The 13,511-nt window shown below is 23.8% G+C and overlaps 1 protein-coding gene across 1 annotated transcript in view; it reads left to right on the forward strand.

The window, feature by feature from the left end:
• LOC119674670 overlaps window positions 1–13,511 on the forward strand; it is an 85,380-nt gene that overhangs the window by 40,227 nt on the left and 31,642 nt on the right. The window contains exon 3 of the mRNA XM_038085819.1: window positions 3,183–3,570. Within this exon, the coding sequence (XP_037941747.1) occupies window positions 3,183–3,570 (388 nt within the window). The remainder of the gene's footprint in view (window positions 1–3,182; window positions 3,571–13,511) is intronic.

The raw sequence follows: 13,511 nt of genomic DNA on the forward strand, positions 1-13,511 counted from the left end.
ATGAGACTAGGAGGTATGAGACGACGGTGGAGTTATGAAATATGGTAAAATTCGCATAGTTTTCCACAGAAAACAACTTAATTTATTGTAGTTAACATCGTTTTGTAGAGCATGGAAAAGGTTAATTTCATAATGAGACATGCTGTGAAGTGACATGCCATTGAACGTGGCCACACTATACTATTGTACTTAGAGTAAAGTTCTGAGCTTTGTAGCAGTTAGAATTTTTGTAGTGAAATATTTAAGGAATAATAATAAAGGAATAGTAATTTGTTAATAAAAGAATTTAGAAAGATAACTAGTTTGGTAAATATGATATTATTTTATTATATCATGCTGTGTTATTTATGTTATTTTGGTTGCTTATTAATTATTTAATGAGTCATTTTTATGGGAGATATACAATTATTTAATTAATTAATATATATTATATGTGTAAACATAGGCATTCTAGTAAAAAAATCTAACGTTCGTTTTTTTGATAAAATTAGTTATATCATTTCCTAATACCTTAGGGAAAAATAAAATTTTGTGGAAAAAAATTGCTACTAAATTTAAATTGAAATTACAATGCTCTTGAAAGTAGGAAATCTAAGTAAAGTTTCCACCTTACAACTGAAAACAGAGCAATTTTTTTTATTATTTCTTATAACTAAAATATATGTAGGTTATATATCATTTTGGAATAAGAAATTCGAATTTCTTAATCATTTTAAGCTATCTTAAAAGGTTTCAAAGATATACGCATTTAAAAATGATCATCTTTCATATATTTATGAGGTTTTTTTGCTATAGCCTTTTCTGAATACTACTATATAAAAGACTGTGTTAGAGCTCTTAACTTTACACGAATTTAATATTTCTCTACTTTGAGTGTCCGATCATAGGGATATTTTAGGCAACTTCTAAGACAGATAAGCTGCGAAGATGGGATGTTTCAGTTAATCACCAATCGGAACACCTAAAAAACTTGACCATGTCGTTAACATATTGCAAACATTTGTTGAATTCTCTCTTATCTGTACAATTTAATAAAAAGTGGAAAAACTCAAAGACATCTGATTATTTTAAGAAAAATAATCTAATACCTTGATTGAGATGTCACGTAAAGTGATGTCACGTATCAGTCTTATGGTAGGTTTGTTGACGGGCCAGTCCCGATTAGGGAACCATGCTAAAAAATTAAGTATCTATTTTAATTCGCCTTACTGCCCACTGTAACACCGGCAAACGTGGCGACGATTTACTATTTTAAGGATTTCCTTTTTTGAGAATCTTGATGAGCCTTAAAGCTTCTCTTAAAAATACATCTCTATCTCTACGAACAGACTTATTTTGTTAAGGTGATAACGCAGTCTATGGTGGCCCGTTAAATATCCCACCAGCAATCTGAACTCTGTTCTGCTGAAGAAGGATACCTTACCATAACCGTAGGGATGAACCAGTTTTGAAATATGACAGATTATTAGAATAAAAAAATTTTATTTTATATCTTAACTTTTAATTTTTCAATAACACGTTGTACCTCGGTTTATATTTAAAATAAACCCCCTCCTCCTCGCCCCTCTTTCCGTACTAACAAAATATTTTTCTTAACCAACGAAATAATAAATGGAAAAAATTCTGCACTATATAGATATATAATCTGCTTAAAAATAAAAGATACATTTTTATCATATACCATATGATCCACAAGTAGTTATTCCTCTCAAATAATCCATAAATAAATTTAACAAGATTACCAACAACTTCATTCACGAAAATTCTACAAACACCGAAAAAAAGACAACAACAACAAAAGTGTTTGGTTTGTTCGGTGCAAAAATCCATAAAAAAAATTAGCAGAAGTATTTCATGCTTAACTGACTGCGGTTTGAAATAAAATCAAAATGAAATTCCTATAGAGATTGGGCGCGCATATGCAGACAACAACAAGAAACTACAACAACTACAACAAATACAATAAAATCAATAATGCACCACCACAAGGCGAGCAATGCGAACCCATTTTCTTAAAATTGGTAGCACGCGCCAGTAATTTGATGTGTTGTTGCAAATATCAATGTTGTCCAGTCGGGTAGCTAATACGAGCAAAATCAAAACCAACAACTACAACAACAACATTGAACAAATAAAAACACAACAACAACACTAACAACAAAACAATTTAAGTCAAATTTGCAATTACATGTGCTTTCTATTGCTTGGAAATTTGGAAAAACAGTCCGAAGTGCAATAGGAAAATCTGCATGTTTGTGTGTGTGTAAATGTATGTTATGTTTATGCATGTGATTTGCAATAACGGGTTAGAGGGGTACATGCTACGACAAAAAAAAAACAACAACAATATAATATTGAAAAAATTGACATGCACAGGATTAGCAGCAAGTCCCGTTGAATCAAGTTCAACACGAGTTCAATAAACGCTGCATGGTGTGATGCTTGCTTTTGTGTTTTTTTCTCTTCGTTTTTGTTTTGGCATATTTTAGTTTAGTTGTTGTTGTTGTTGTTATTGGTTCTGTTATAGTTGTTGCTGCTGTTATTGTTGTTGGCGTTATTATTGAAGTTGTTTTTGTTGTTATTTTTCACACTATTATTCCTGTTAAGTTCTTGTTCTTAGCACTGTTTTTACTGTTGTTTTTGTTGTCATTGTTGTTGGAGTGGAGTATTCATTGTTTTCTTTCTTTGTTTATTGTAGTTTACTTTGTAGCCGTTGACTTGATTGCATTTGCTATGATTCGATTCTAGTCTTACAAGTTTGGCTTGTCAGTTGAGTTATCAGCAAATCAGCAAAAGATCGGCAGCTTAGAACAGGTGTCGTTCGCTTGTTTGTTTGATTTTTTTTTATTTGTTGTTTGTTGTTCTGCTGCTGCTCCAACGCTGTTTGTTGTGGTAACCAAAAATATTTGGCACGCTTTAATACCACCACCACCACCACCTGTGGTGAATTACAGTAAGTTAAGTACAAATTTGAAAGAAGAAAAAAAAAATAAAAACATTTGAAACATTCTAGTAGTTTTACTCTAACCGCTACTTGCGGTTTACTAGTGTTTAGTTGCAATGTTTGGTGCCGCGCGCACTTTCTAATGCACATAATTTAGCACACACTCACTCATGTTTTTCTTTATTTTCTTGTTTTCTTTTCTTTTCTTTTCTTTTTTTTTTTTTGTTTCTTAATTTAGCACTCCAACTGCTGGCAATAAATTGAATGGACAAACCACACCCCTCGACGTATCTGGCCTATCACAAAATGAAATCCAAGGCCTGTTGCTTGGTGCACACCCAGCGTCTTCAGCAACGGGCACCACAGCCGTTCCAACAACGACAATTTCACAGCAATCAACAATTGTGGAGGCTGCTGGCGGTGGCGCTGCCACAGCTGTTGTTGTCACTGCAGATCAACAACGTCAACAACAGCAGCAGCAGCAACAGCAACAACATCATCATCAAACCCAAACAATAAATATTAAACGTGAGCCTGAAGATTTACGCAAGGAGCCGAAAAATGGTGGTGCTGGTGGTATTGTTGGTGGTACCAACGGTACAGCTGGCGGCAATCACGGACAGAAGGTGAGTGTCAGCGCCTGCGCAGGCGCTGCTGATGATGGACGCACACGCAACAATGTGGTTTTGCTACTGTATTTCTTCTCAAGACCCCCCTCTTCACCCAATAATGGGTAAAACTCAAACAAAACCAAAAGAAAAAAAATAGAAAATAAATAATTAAAAAAACAAAACAAAAAATATAGTAAATAACTAAACTACACTTTAAAATACGTGGGCATATGTGCATTATGCTAAGTCCAAGTCTGCTGAGTCTGCCTAATGGCTGACTTTTAATTAGCTAGAGCCATTGCTACAGCCACAACTAGCCTTATCTATCTAGTTTAGTATGAGTATGATTATCTATCTAATACTCCACTCAAATATGTACGTATACTAACAACGTATGTATAGTTGTAGTTTGCTCGTATACAAGTACACTGTATAATGCATGCATTGCGCGCAATTGGTGAGCACAGCTTAATGCTAAAGCCGTTCTATTGGCTGACAATCGTCGCAACAAACTGTTATACTATCATGTATGCTTGACTTTTTGTTATTGTTTGCTACTTTTTGTTTTTGTTTTTTTCTTTTTGTGAAGTCTAAATATTGAATGAAACAGTAGTACGCTCTGGTGGTGGTTGTTTTATATACGCATGCATGTTTTACTTGGTGTGTGTTTGTGTGTGTGTAGAAGTTTTTTAAAGCACTTATTTGCATATATATTCAATGCACTCTAACACATTGGTGCTTTATGTAGGAAGAGTGCTCGCACTCGCACTCACATTCGTATTCGCATTCGCACTCATACCGTACAGCTTATGCACGGCGTATGTAGGATCGACGACGAACGACGATCTTTTTGTTGGAACATGTTTGACATGAACATGTATGTTTTCAACATGATTGGATGTTATATTGATTTTTGTATGTTTGCTTGGTTTGTATTTTTTTTTTTTCAATTTTTATTGTGTATTTTTTTTAGTCTGTCATACAACGTTAACAGAACAAGATCGGTCGGTAAAGCGGGTAGTTGTTATTTGACAGAAGACGTCAAATGTGCGCTTCAAAGTGGTTTTGTTAACAAAATTTGATTATTTTTTTCTCAAATAATTTTAATGTTAACTGTTAAATAAAGCGCGCGTCGCGACCTTAAATTAAATATTTTTAATTAAACGAAAAGTCTTAATTAAAAGAGTGAAGTGTGTTTTAAGAATTTAATTTGCAAGAAATAATAATATACAATAAAAAAATAGTACTAAAATTAATTAAAAAATCATAAAATAATAGTTTTATTAGTATTATAATAAAACGAACAAACAAATAAATTTGAAACAAATAAAGGTCAGTCTTCAAATAAAAAATTAAAATGAATTCATGTATAAAAATAGTTAAAAATCTGCAGCAAAGTTTAACTTAATTAAAATTTTTTTTAATATAGTTAGTAATAAATTTTTATTGTTGTTTTATTGAAGCAATGCCAAAAACATGTAAGGGAATTTCTGCTAATAACATAAACAATAACAGGTGTTCGTAACGAACACAAGCACAGCAAAGTAGAACTGCAACTACTGTGTTGTGTGGGTGTGAGCTTGCATGCGTGAGTGCGCACAGCACCCTCGCTTATGTTAACAAGTTTGTGCCTTAACTCTACTGATGGCAATTATGTTGTGAAAATTGATTTTGTTTACCGCAATTTAACGTGATTTTCATTATCCCACAATAAAACTAGTTAATTTACTTAAATTAAGTAATGTAAGCAATTAGTTCATTTAATATAATTTAAATTATTTTCCCTCCTACAAATGAAACTAATACTACTAATATGTCAGTGCTTACTGCCAACTCAAGTAGTGACATTTGCATAAAAATATTTCCGGCAAAAAAAATATTAACATAATTTTTTAAAAACATAAAATAACTTAAATAATAAAAAATCTGTCAACTATGCAATATAACGAAAATCAATAATAAATATCTAATTTAAAAAAAATATTCACATATATTTATATTCATATATATGTTCTGCTCTTTCGATTAATTTATGCGCGCACATTTATTAAAAATAAAAAAATGCTTTAAAGAAAGAAGTAAAACTTCCGAGAAGTTTCAGAAATTAAAAAAATACATTAAAAATTATACGAAAACAGTTTCACTTTTTAACTCGCATTTAAATAGTTAATTGCCTTGTCATTAAATTTTATCTCTTCCTTATAAATTTTATAATAATTTAGCATAATTCTAAAAGCAACTCATAATCGATGTTTATACGATACACTAACATTTAAATACATTTAGAAATATATAGTTATAGATTTATTCTAAAGTGGTATCTTTTTTCTTTAATGTCTGTTAGCCAAGGTCTTTTGTGACGTCGGCATCGACTGTTTTTTTTGTTTTTGGTATCTTAAAAATGCAAATTAATTTCGTTGTACAAATTTAATTAGCTCGGAGCCAAAACCTATAAAGAAAAAATACAACAAAAATTTAAAAATCAACCAAAAATTTAACAAACCAACAGCAACTAAAGCAGCTAACAAAACGATAGAACTAAGCAACACCAGCATCCAAAAATATAAAAAAATAAAACAAATACCACAAACATATAAAATTTATATAAATTTTTTTTTTTGTATTTTAATAATAAAAAAGTACAATCAGAAAACAATAAAGACAATAAATTATTTATTAGCATATCGATTGCTTGGTGTCTATATATTAACTATTATTTGGACCGCTTAATTTATGCCTTAAAAATTACCAAAAAGGAAAAATAACAACTAATAAAAAACAACAAAAAAATAAATAAATTATATACACAAAATTTTGTATATTTAAATAATTTATTTATATTAGCTAAATGTTTAAAAGATTATACTCGTATGTGCTCTTATGCGCTGGTCTTTTGTGCTAAAGAATTGTGTTACTGAGTCAAACATTTTGAAACAAGTTGGATCCGTTGTGTCCGTCGAGTCCGTAGTACCGTGACAAGTTTTTGGAAAAAGTATTAAATTGTTTTTAATTTTTTTTTTACATAAAATAATAATAAAGCTTAAATAATCAAATCATTACTTTTGATTTCTATAACGAAAACAAAAGAAATTACATTTTGGTCTTAAAAAAAGAGACCTGAAGGAGGAGGGAGACGGAGACAGAATCACAGATTATTAAGAAATAATACGATATACGTATGTAGATGAAATTATATTTAATTAATATATTAATTTTACTAAAATTTATTTTTTTGGGAGTGATTTTGAATGATTACTTTATAATATGAAATAAGTCTATATTACTTTGATCTTATTTTAAAATATAAATAGAATATTGTGTGAATCATTATCTTAACTAAGAAGATTTTTTTCTTTTTATTATTTTATTGACTATAAAACATTATTTTAATACATTTATATTTATATACAATAAGTTAACTTTACCTTAATGTTATATATATAAAATTTCGTAGTAGAATTGTCTAAATTTAGGCTTTCAATAGTTAGAATCTGCATCTAAAATATGATTTCATTATTTTTACCATTTCATTTTATTACATAAAATAAATATATATTGTATAATAACTGTGTAAATTTATATATAGTTTATATTACTTTGATATTATATTAAGAATTTGGTAGTAGAATTATTATAATTCAGACCTTCAATAGTTAGAATCCGTAAATGAAATATAGGAATAATTATAATTATAATTATAAATTGATTTTAACATATTACTTTTCTATATAAATGAAATATTTCATATATATATACTTTTATATAATCATATTCATATATACATATTGATATAATAATAAATCTGTTATATATCGCTGTGATTTTATATTAAAAACTAAGAAGTAGAATTATTTAAATTCAGGTAGTCTGAGTTAAAATGTAATAAACTAAAAAATATTTTTCTTCTTTTTATTAATTTATTGACTATAAAACTTATATTACTATATAAAATAAATATACTTTGTACATATTTATAATTGTATATAAAGTTTATTTATAAAAGTTTATTTTACTTTAATCATATATTAAAAGTTTAAAACTAAAATGACTAAATTCAGGAATCAGTGTCTGAAATTAATAAGAATTAATTATTTATATTTTTAGTATTTTCTTATCTTATCTTTTTTATGACATTTTCTAAATATATAATATTTTATATTATAGTAGGTATCCATTTTGCTATGATACTTTATAGTTTTTTGTGCTGTAGTTTAGAATTGTAAATCTTACATATTAAATATATTTAAAATATATAGTATATATACTATTTTCATAATTTTTATTATTGCTTAGTTTAAATAATTTCATAATTTTCTATCAAAATTTTATATCTAAAATCCGTACTTGATTATTATGCCCAACTTTTAATTTTTTATTTATGTAAAATATATTAATAATTTAAAATATTCAATTTTTTATTTATTTTTATTCATTATTATATTTTATATTTATTATTTATTTATTATTATAAATAATCAATTTTATTTACTTTTTAAAATTGTATTCTGCCCCCTTTACTAGGGCTTGACACATCTCACTTAATGCTATATAATACGCTATGTTACATAGTTACTATGTAAAAAAGTAAAAAGTAACATAGCCCGTAAAATTCAATAATTAAATTTTATCATTTTTTACTTAAAATGCTATATAGATATATTTTTTGCTTATTTTATATAAATTTTGAAAATTTAATATACAAATTAATAAAACAATATTTTTAATAAACAAGCATTTTATAAATATACTAAAATGTAATATAAAATATAAACATTTATTTTTTTATAAAAACTTTTCTTTTTTGAATTAGTTTTTTATATAAATAATATTTATTATAATATTTATTTATAATATATATATTATATATATTTTTATAAATAAATATATTAAATTTTAAAAATTGTCGTAAAAGAAGAAAAAAATATATAAATATTAAGAATTCTGAAAATATTTTAATTGCATAAAAAATATAGACATTTATACATACTATTAATTATAATTTTATAATATTTATTTTCATGAAATAATTTTCAAATATTATTTTAAAATTATTAATAAAAATAAATTTGCATGATTTAAGATCATAATTTTTTTTTCATCATTGTTTATCATCATTCTCTATTCTTTCTCAATATATTTGATATATCATATTATTGTGTATATATAATACATACTTTATGAAGTATAAAATTAATATTTTTATTATAAAAGTATTTTTGTTTGTTAATTAGTAATCTTTGTATTATATATCTTCAACTTACTGCTTCTGTCAAATTTTTTATTGAAATTTTTTATAGTATTTGGGAAAAACTAAGAAACTAAATTTAAACTTTTATAATTATATTAAACAATAAGTCTGTTATTCTATTTATTTTAACTTTCAGTATATACAAATTCATGAAAATTTTTAATAAAAAAAATAATTTTGCAACTTTATTTGCTATTAAAAATTTATTTAATCATATAATTTGCTTTACTTTAGTTTATAATAAGTTTATAACAAACTAAAAATATTCCCTTTGTTTTCATCAAACATTTATATAGAATTTAATTACATTATCACTTCAAGGTAAACACTCGTAAACGCTTTATTAATTTATTTAAAAAAATATTTGTCATTGTTGGTCAAAATTTTGTTCCAAGTACTCGGACTCTAATTTGCTGACTCATAACGCAGACTTTAATACGCAAAAGTGGTGAATATAAAAACAACCTTATGAAAAAATATAATTTTACAAAGTTTAATATCAATTTATATTAATTTATTTTAAAATTAAAAATCCACAAGTCATATATATTTTAATTTTATGGAAATCCAAACTTGTGACTCATAGAAGTCAACTAAAATTAAAAACAACTTTACTAACTGACTTGAAAGAGTTTAATATTAAAGAAATAAAATATATAAATTATAAGAAGAACTATATAAAAGAATTATTTTTTTTAATTTAAAATATAAAATTGATTTTTATACTCAAATTCTGTGAATAACAAATTAGTGCTCAATTTTTTTTTTTTGAAACGTTACTAATTAGTAATTACATATTTAAGTTCCGAAGTAATTAATTTAACTTTCAATAATTTGAAATAATTTTTTTTTTAAATATTAATATCATTAATTGAGTAATTTTATTTATTAATTACTTTATTTAAGTTTAGTTTGCATTAATTAAAATTGTTTTAATTTATTATTGTATGATTATTAATTATTTTGGTTAAGTTTTATTTGGATTCGATTAATTAAATTATATGGCAATAATATAATTCTTTTTATCAATAATTTTATTTAAAAAAAAATTATTGAAACTAATTTATTGAATTTTGTAATTTAAAATATCTTAATATATCTTTCTTATAATTATTAATAAGTGCAATTTACTAAATTCGATATAACAGATAAATAAATCTATTTAAGTTTTCATGAGCATATGACATGTTTTTTTTTATGTATGTAAAATATTTTTATATATATATTTATTATTATTTTGTAATACCTTATATTATTTTTAAAAAATATATTTTTATTTATTCATCAATTCAGTGTATTTCAAAAAAATATTTATTAGTATTTTTTATCAATTTAATTTATTTAGAAAACTTTGTGAAATTTATTTATTTTAAACATTTATAAATTTTAGCATATAATTGTTGGGGTTTTAAATTAATTTATTTAATATCATTTTAAAATAATTAAAATTTTAGTAATGTTTATATATAAATTAACATAAAAAATTTTATTTCTTTTTTAACATATTTATTTTGATATAGTTTTTTTTAATTTTATTTATTTATTTATTTATTTTTATTTACTTATTTATTTTCTTCATTTTAAAGTTTTAGTTGTATTAAGACGTTTTGTATTTAAATAACATTTAATTTTTATTTCTAATACAATTTATTAATTTTATTTTATATTATTATATTTTATATTATTATATTTTAAATTGTTATATTTCATATTTTTTTATTGTATATTATTATATTTCAAATTGTTATATTTTATGTTATTTTATTTTATATTACCTTATTTTATATTATTTCATTTTATATTATTTTAATTTATATTATTAAATTTTATTTAGTTCAGTCTGCTAAAGAATTAAATTTATTACTTAATACTTGGTGTTTTTTATATAGTAATCTCTGTACTGTTATGTATGTTATGTTATATAATATATTTATTTTATTTTTTCATTTTTTTATAAATTTTGAAGTAAATTTTTTGACTTATTTTAAAGTTTAATTAAGGAATAAACTAGTTTCAAATTTAAATTTTATTTTAATGAACTAACATTTTTCTAATTTATTTTCATTTTTAATTTTTACTTCCTTTTACATTTTTATAGTTGATATTATATATTATGTATATCAATTAAAAATATAAATTATAAATATATATAATTATAAATATATATAATTATAAATATAAACATATGATAATTTAAACACTTATTTGTGGTAGTCATATAGGTTTTCAAATTATTTATCATGTAGTATATTATATCATATCGTGAATTATATATGTAAAGCCAAGGTCTATGCTCGATAACATTTTACTGATGTATATTACAATAATATATATACAATAATATATAGATAACAAATATCAATTTAAAGGTAACATACATTATAATTTATTAATTAATTGTATTTTTAAAAGCCAATTGAAGCTTTACAATAATTTATTAAAATATTTATTAATTTTACGATAAGACAAAACAACACATAATAATTCTTTGCTAAAAAATTAATAAATATATAATTTTTTGTATTACACAAATTTGTGAAATGTATATTACAAATATATATATATTATTTTTATTTACAAATAATGTATACTAAATGAAGATACAAATATTTGCATCACAATTCCACGACATCAAAAGCAACGCTGACAAGTGCTAATTAAATTAAAAACATAAAATTTTTTGTTTAATTGCAAAGTTTACATTTGTTTGTTGTTTTATGTTAAACCAACAATAAAGTATTGGAAATAAAAAAAATAACAAATTTGAAAAATTAAATAAATAAATTTTGGTACATGAAACAAACTGCATGTTGCGCATGAAGATAAATTTTTCCTTCGATTTCGAATAAACTTTACGGCCATTTAAAAAATTTCGACAATTTCAGCCACAAAAATAACAAAACTTAATTCAAAGCGACGCCCACGGATTTGTGTGTTTTTCAAATAAAATAAAATTTACTAATTTAACAATTTTAGGTTAACATAAAACTTAAGATTAAACGAAAAAAAATTAACTTCACTTTTGACATTTTCGAGAAAAAAGTATCTTTCGAACAAAATACCTAAAATTTTGCTGCATGCAGATTAAAGCACAGTGGAGATAAATTTTTTTAATGGCTCGTGCAGATAAAATCCATTAGTATGCGTAATTTTGTTGATTCAAATTTATTTATTTTTATATCTTTAAATTATTTATTGCTTGTGATTTTATTGTGTCTAATAATAAACTAAATAAATAAATAACACAATAAAATTCAATAACAATAAATTTAAACGTTTTTGTTCTTTTTTTCTCGAGAAAAAAAAACTACAATAAAATAGCAATTAAATGTGTTATTAATGAATAATTGTAAAATAAAAATAAAAAAGAATTTAAAAACAATAATAAATTTTTGCTAAAATCAAAAGTGAACTACAAAATTATGTTACCTATATATAAAATATAGTATATTTATTTAATTTTTTTCTATTTTATAAATTGCTACTGTTAAGTTTATTTGTTTTTGTTTTTATTTTGTTAGTGTTGTTAAATTGTTTAAATTATTTTATAATCAATCATGCGCCCAATTGACAAAATCCCTGTTCTTTGAACAACAAAAAGTTTTTTAAGTTGCGACTCAAGCTCAAATCCGAAGAAACATAAAAAACCAATAATAAAAAATTAAATAAAAAAGTTATACAAAAATAAGAAAAAAAAAACATTTAAAAAATCATGAACAAATTTTATATCTTAAACCATTAAAAGTTTTAATGCCAAACAATGAAATCACAATTTATCATAGTTGCTGCGTAATTTTAATCAAGTGGTCCGTCCGAGAGGCATTGATATGATACTCTTCCGCATTGGCAAGACGCGCGCTCACACAATCTTACAAGTACTTTTACGACTGCCCTAGAAAACCAGTGTGTTTGTCGGCCCTGTAAGTTGTTGGTTGGCATCATTCATCAAATGATTTCAATTTGTGATAAAATCATAAAAATTTATCTACCATTAACACATTCATAGCTGCATAGAGCCAACACCTTCGAGCTACTTCTATTTTTTTTATTGTGGTTGCGATTACTAATTAAATCCAGGCTTAAATGTCAATTTTAAATACTGAAATAATTAATTTGAAGTATCGATAGAAGCGTCAAGACATTGTGTAATAAACAAAAATAAATAAAAACTAAATATAAAAAAATTAAGTTATAAATAATTAATTAAAAATAAGAAATTTGATATAAACAAATATTTATTAACAAGTAATTATGTATATAATATAAAACTTATATATATATATATAAATATATATATCTATATATATACTTATTTACATCCTATATATAAAACAATAAAATATATATATATATATACATAATTAAGAATATATACTTACATATACATTTTAAAGTTTTAAAGTATATATATTTATATATATATTAATAAGTATATAGACATATGTACATATTAAAGTTTTTTATATAATATAAAACTTATCAAAAAATAAAAATTTCAAATAATAAATTTTTTATAAATTTTTTTAAATTTTCTTAAATTTTATTTATTAATTATAAATTTGTTTCAAATGATTTAATACAATTTTTTAGTATTATCAATATTTTTCTAAGTCCTTTCTGAGCATAGGGCCGCATATTTTTTATTATATTATATATGTATGTATATATTATAAATGTATTTTATAATTTTTTTTACTGTAATTAAACA

The sequence above is a fragment of the Teleopsis dalmanni genome, chromosome 2 (assembly GCF_002237135.1).
Source record: "Teleopsis dalmanni isolate 2A chromosome 2, ASM223713v2, whole genome shotgun sequence".
Classification (NCBI taxonomy): Eukaryota; Metazoa; Arthropoda; class Insecta; order Diptera; family Diopsidae; genus Teleopsis; species Teleopsis dalmanni.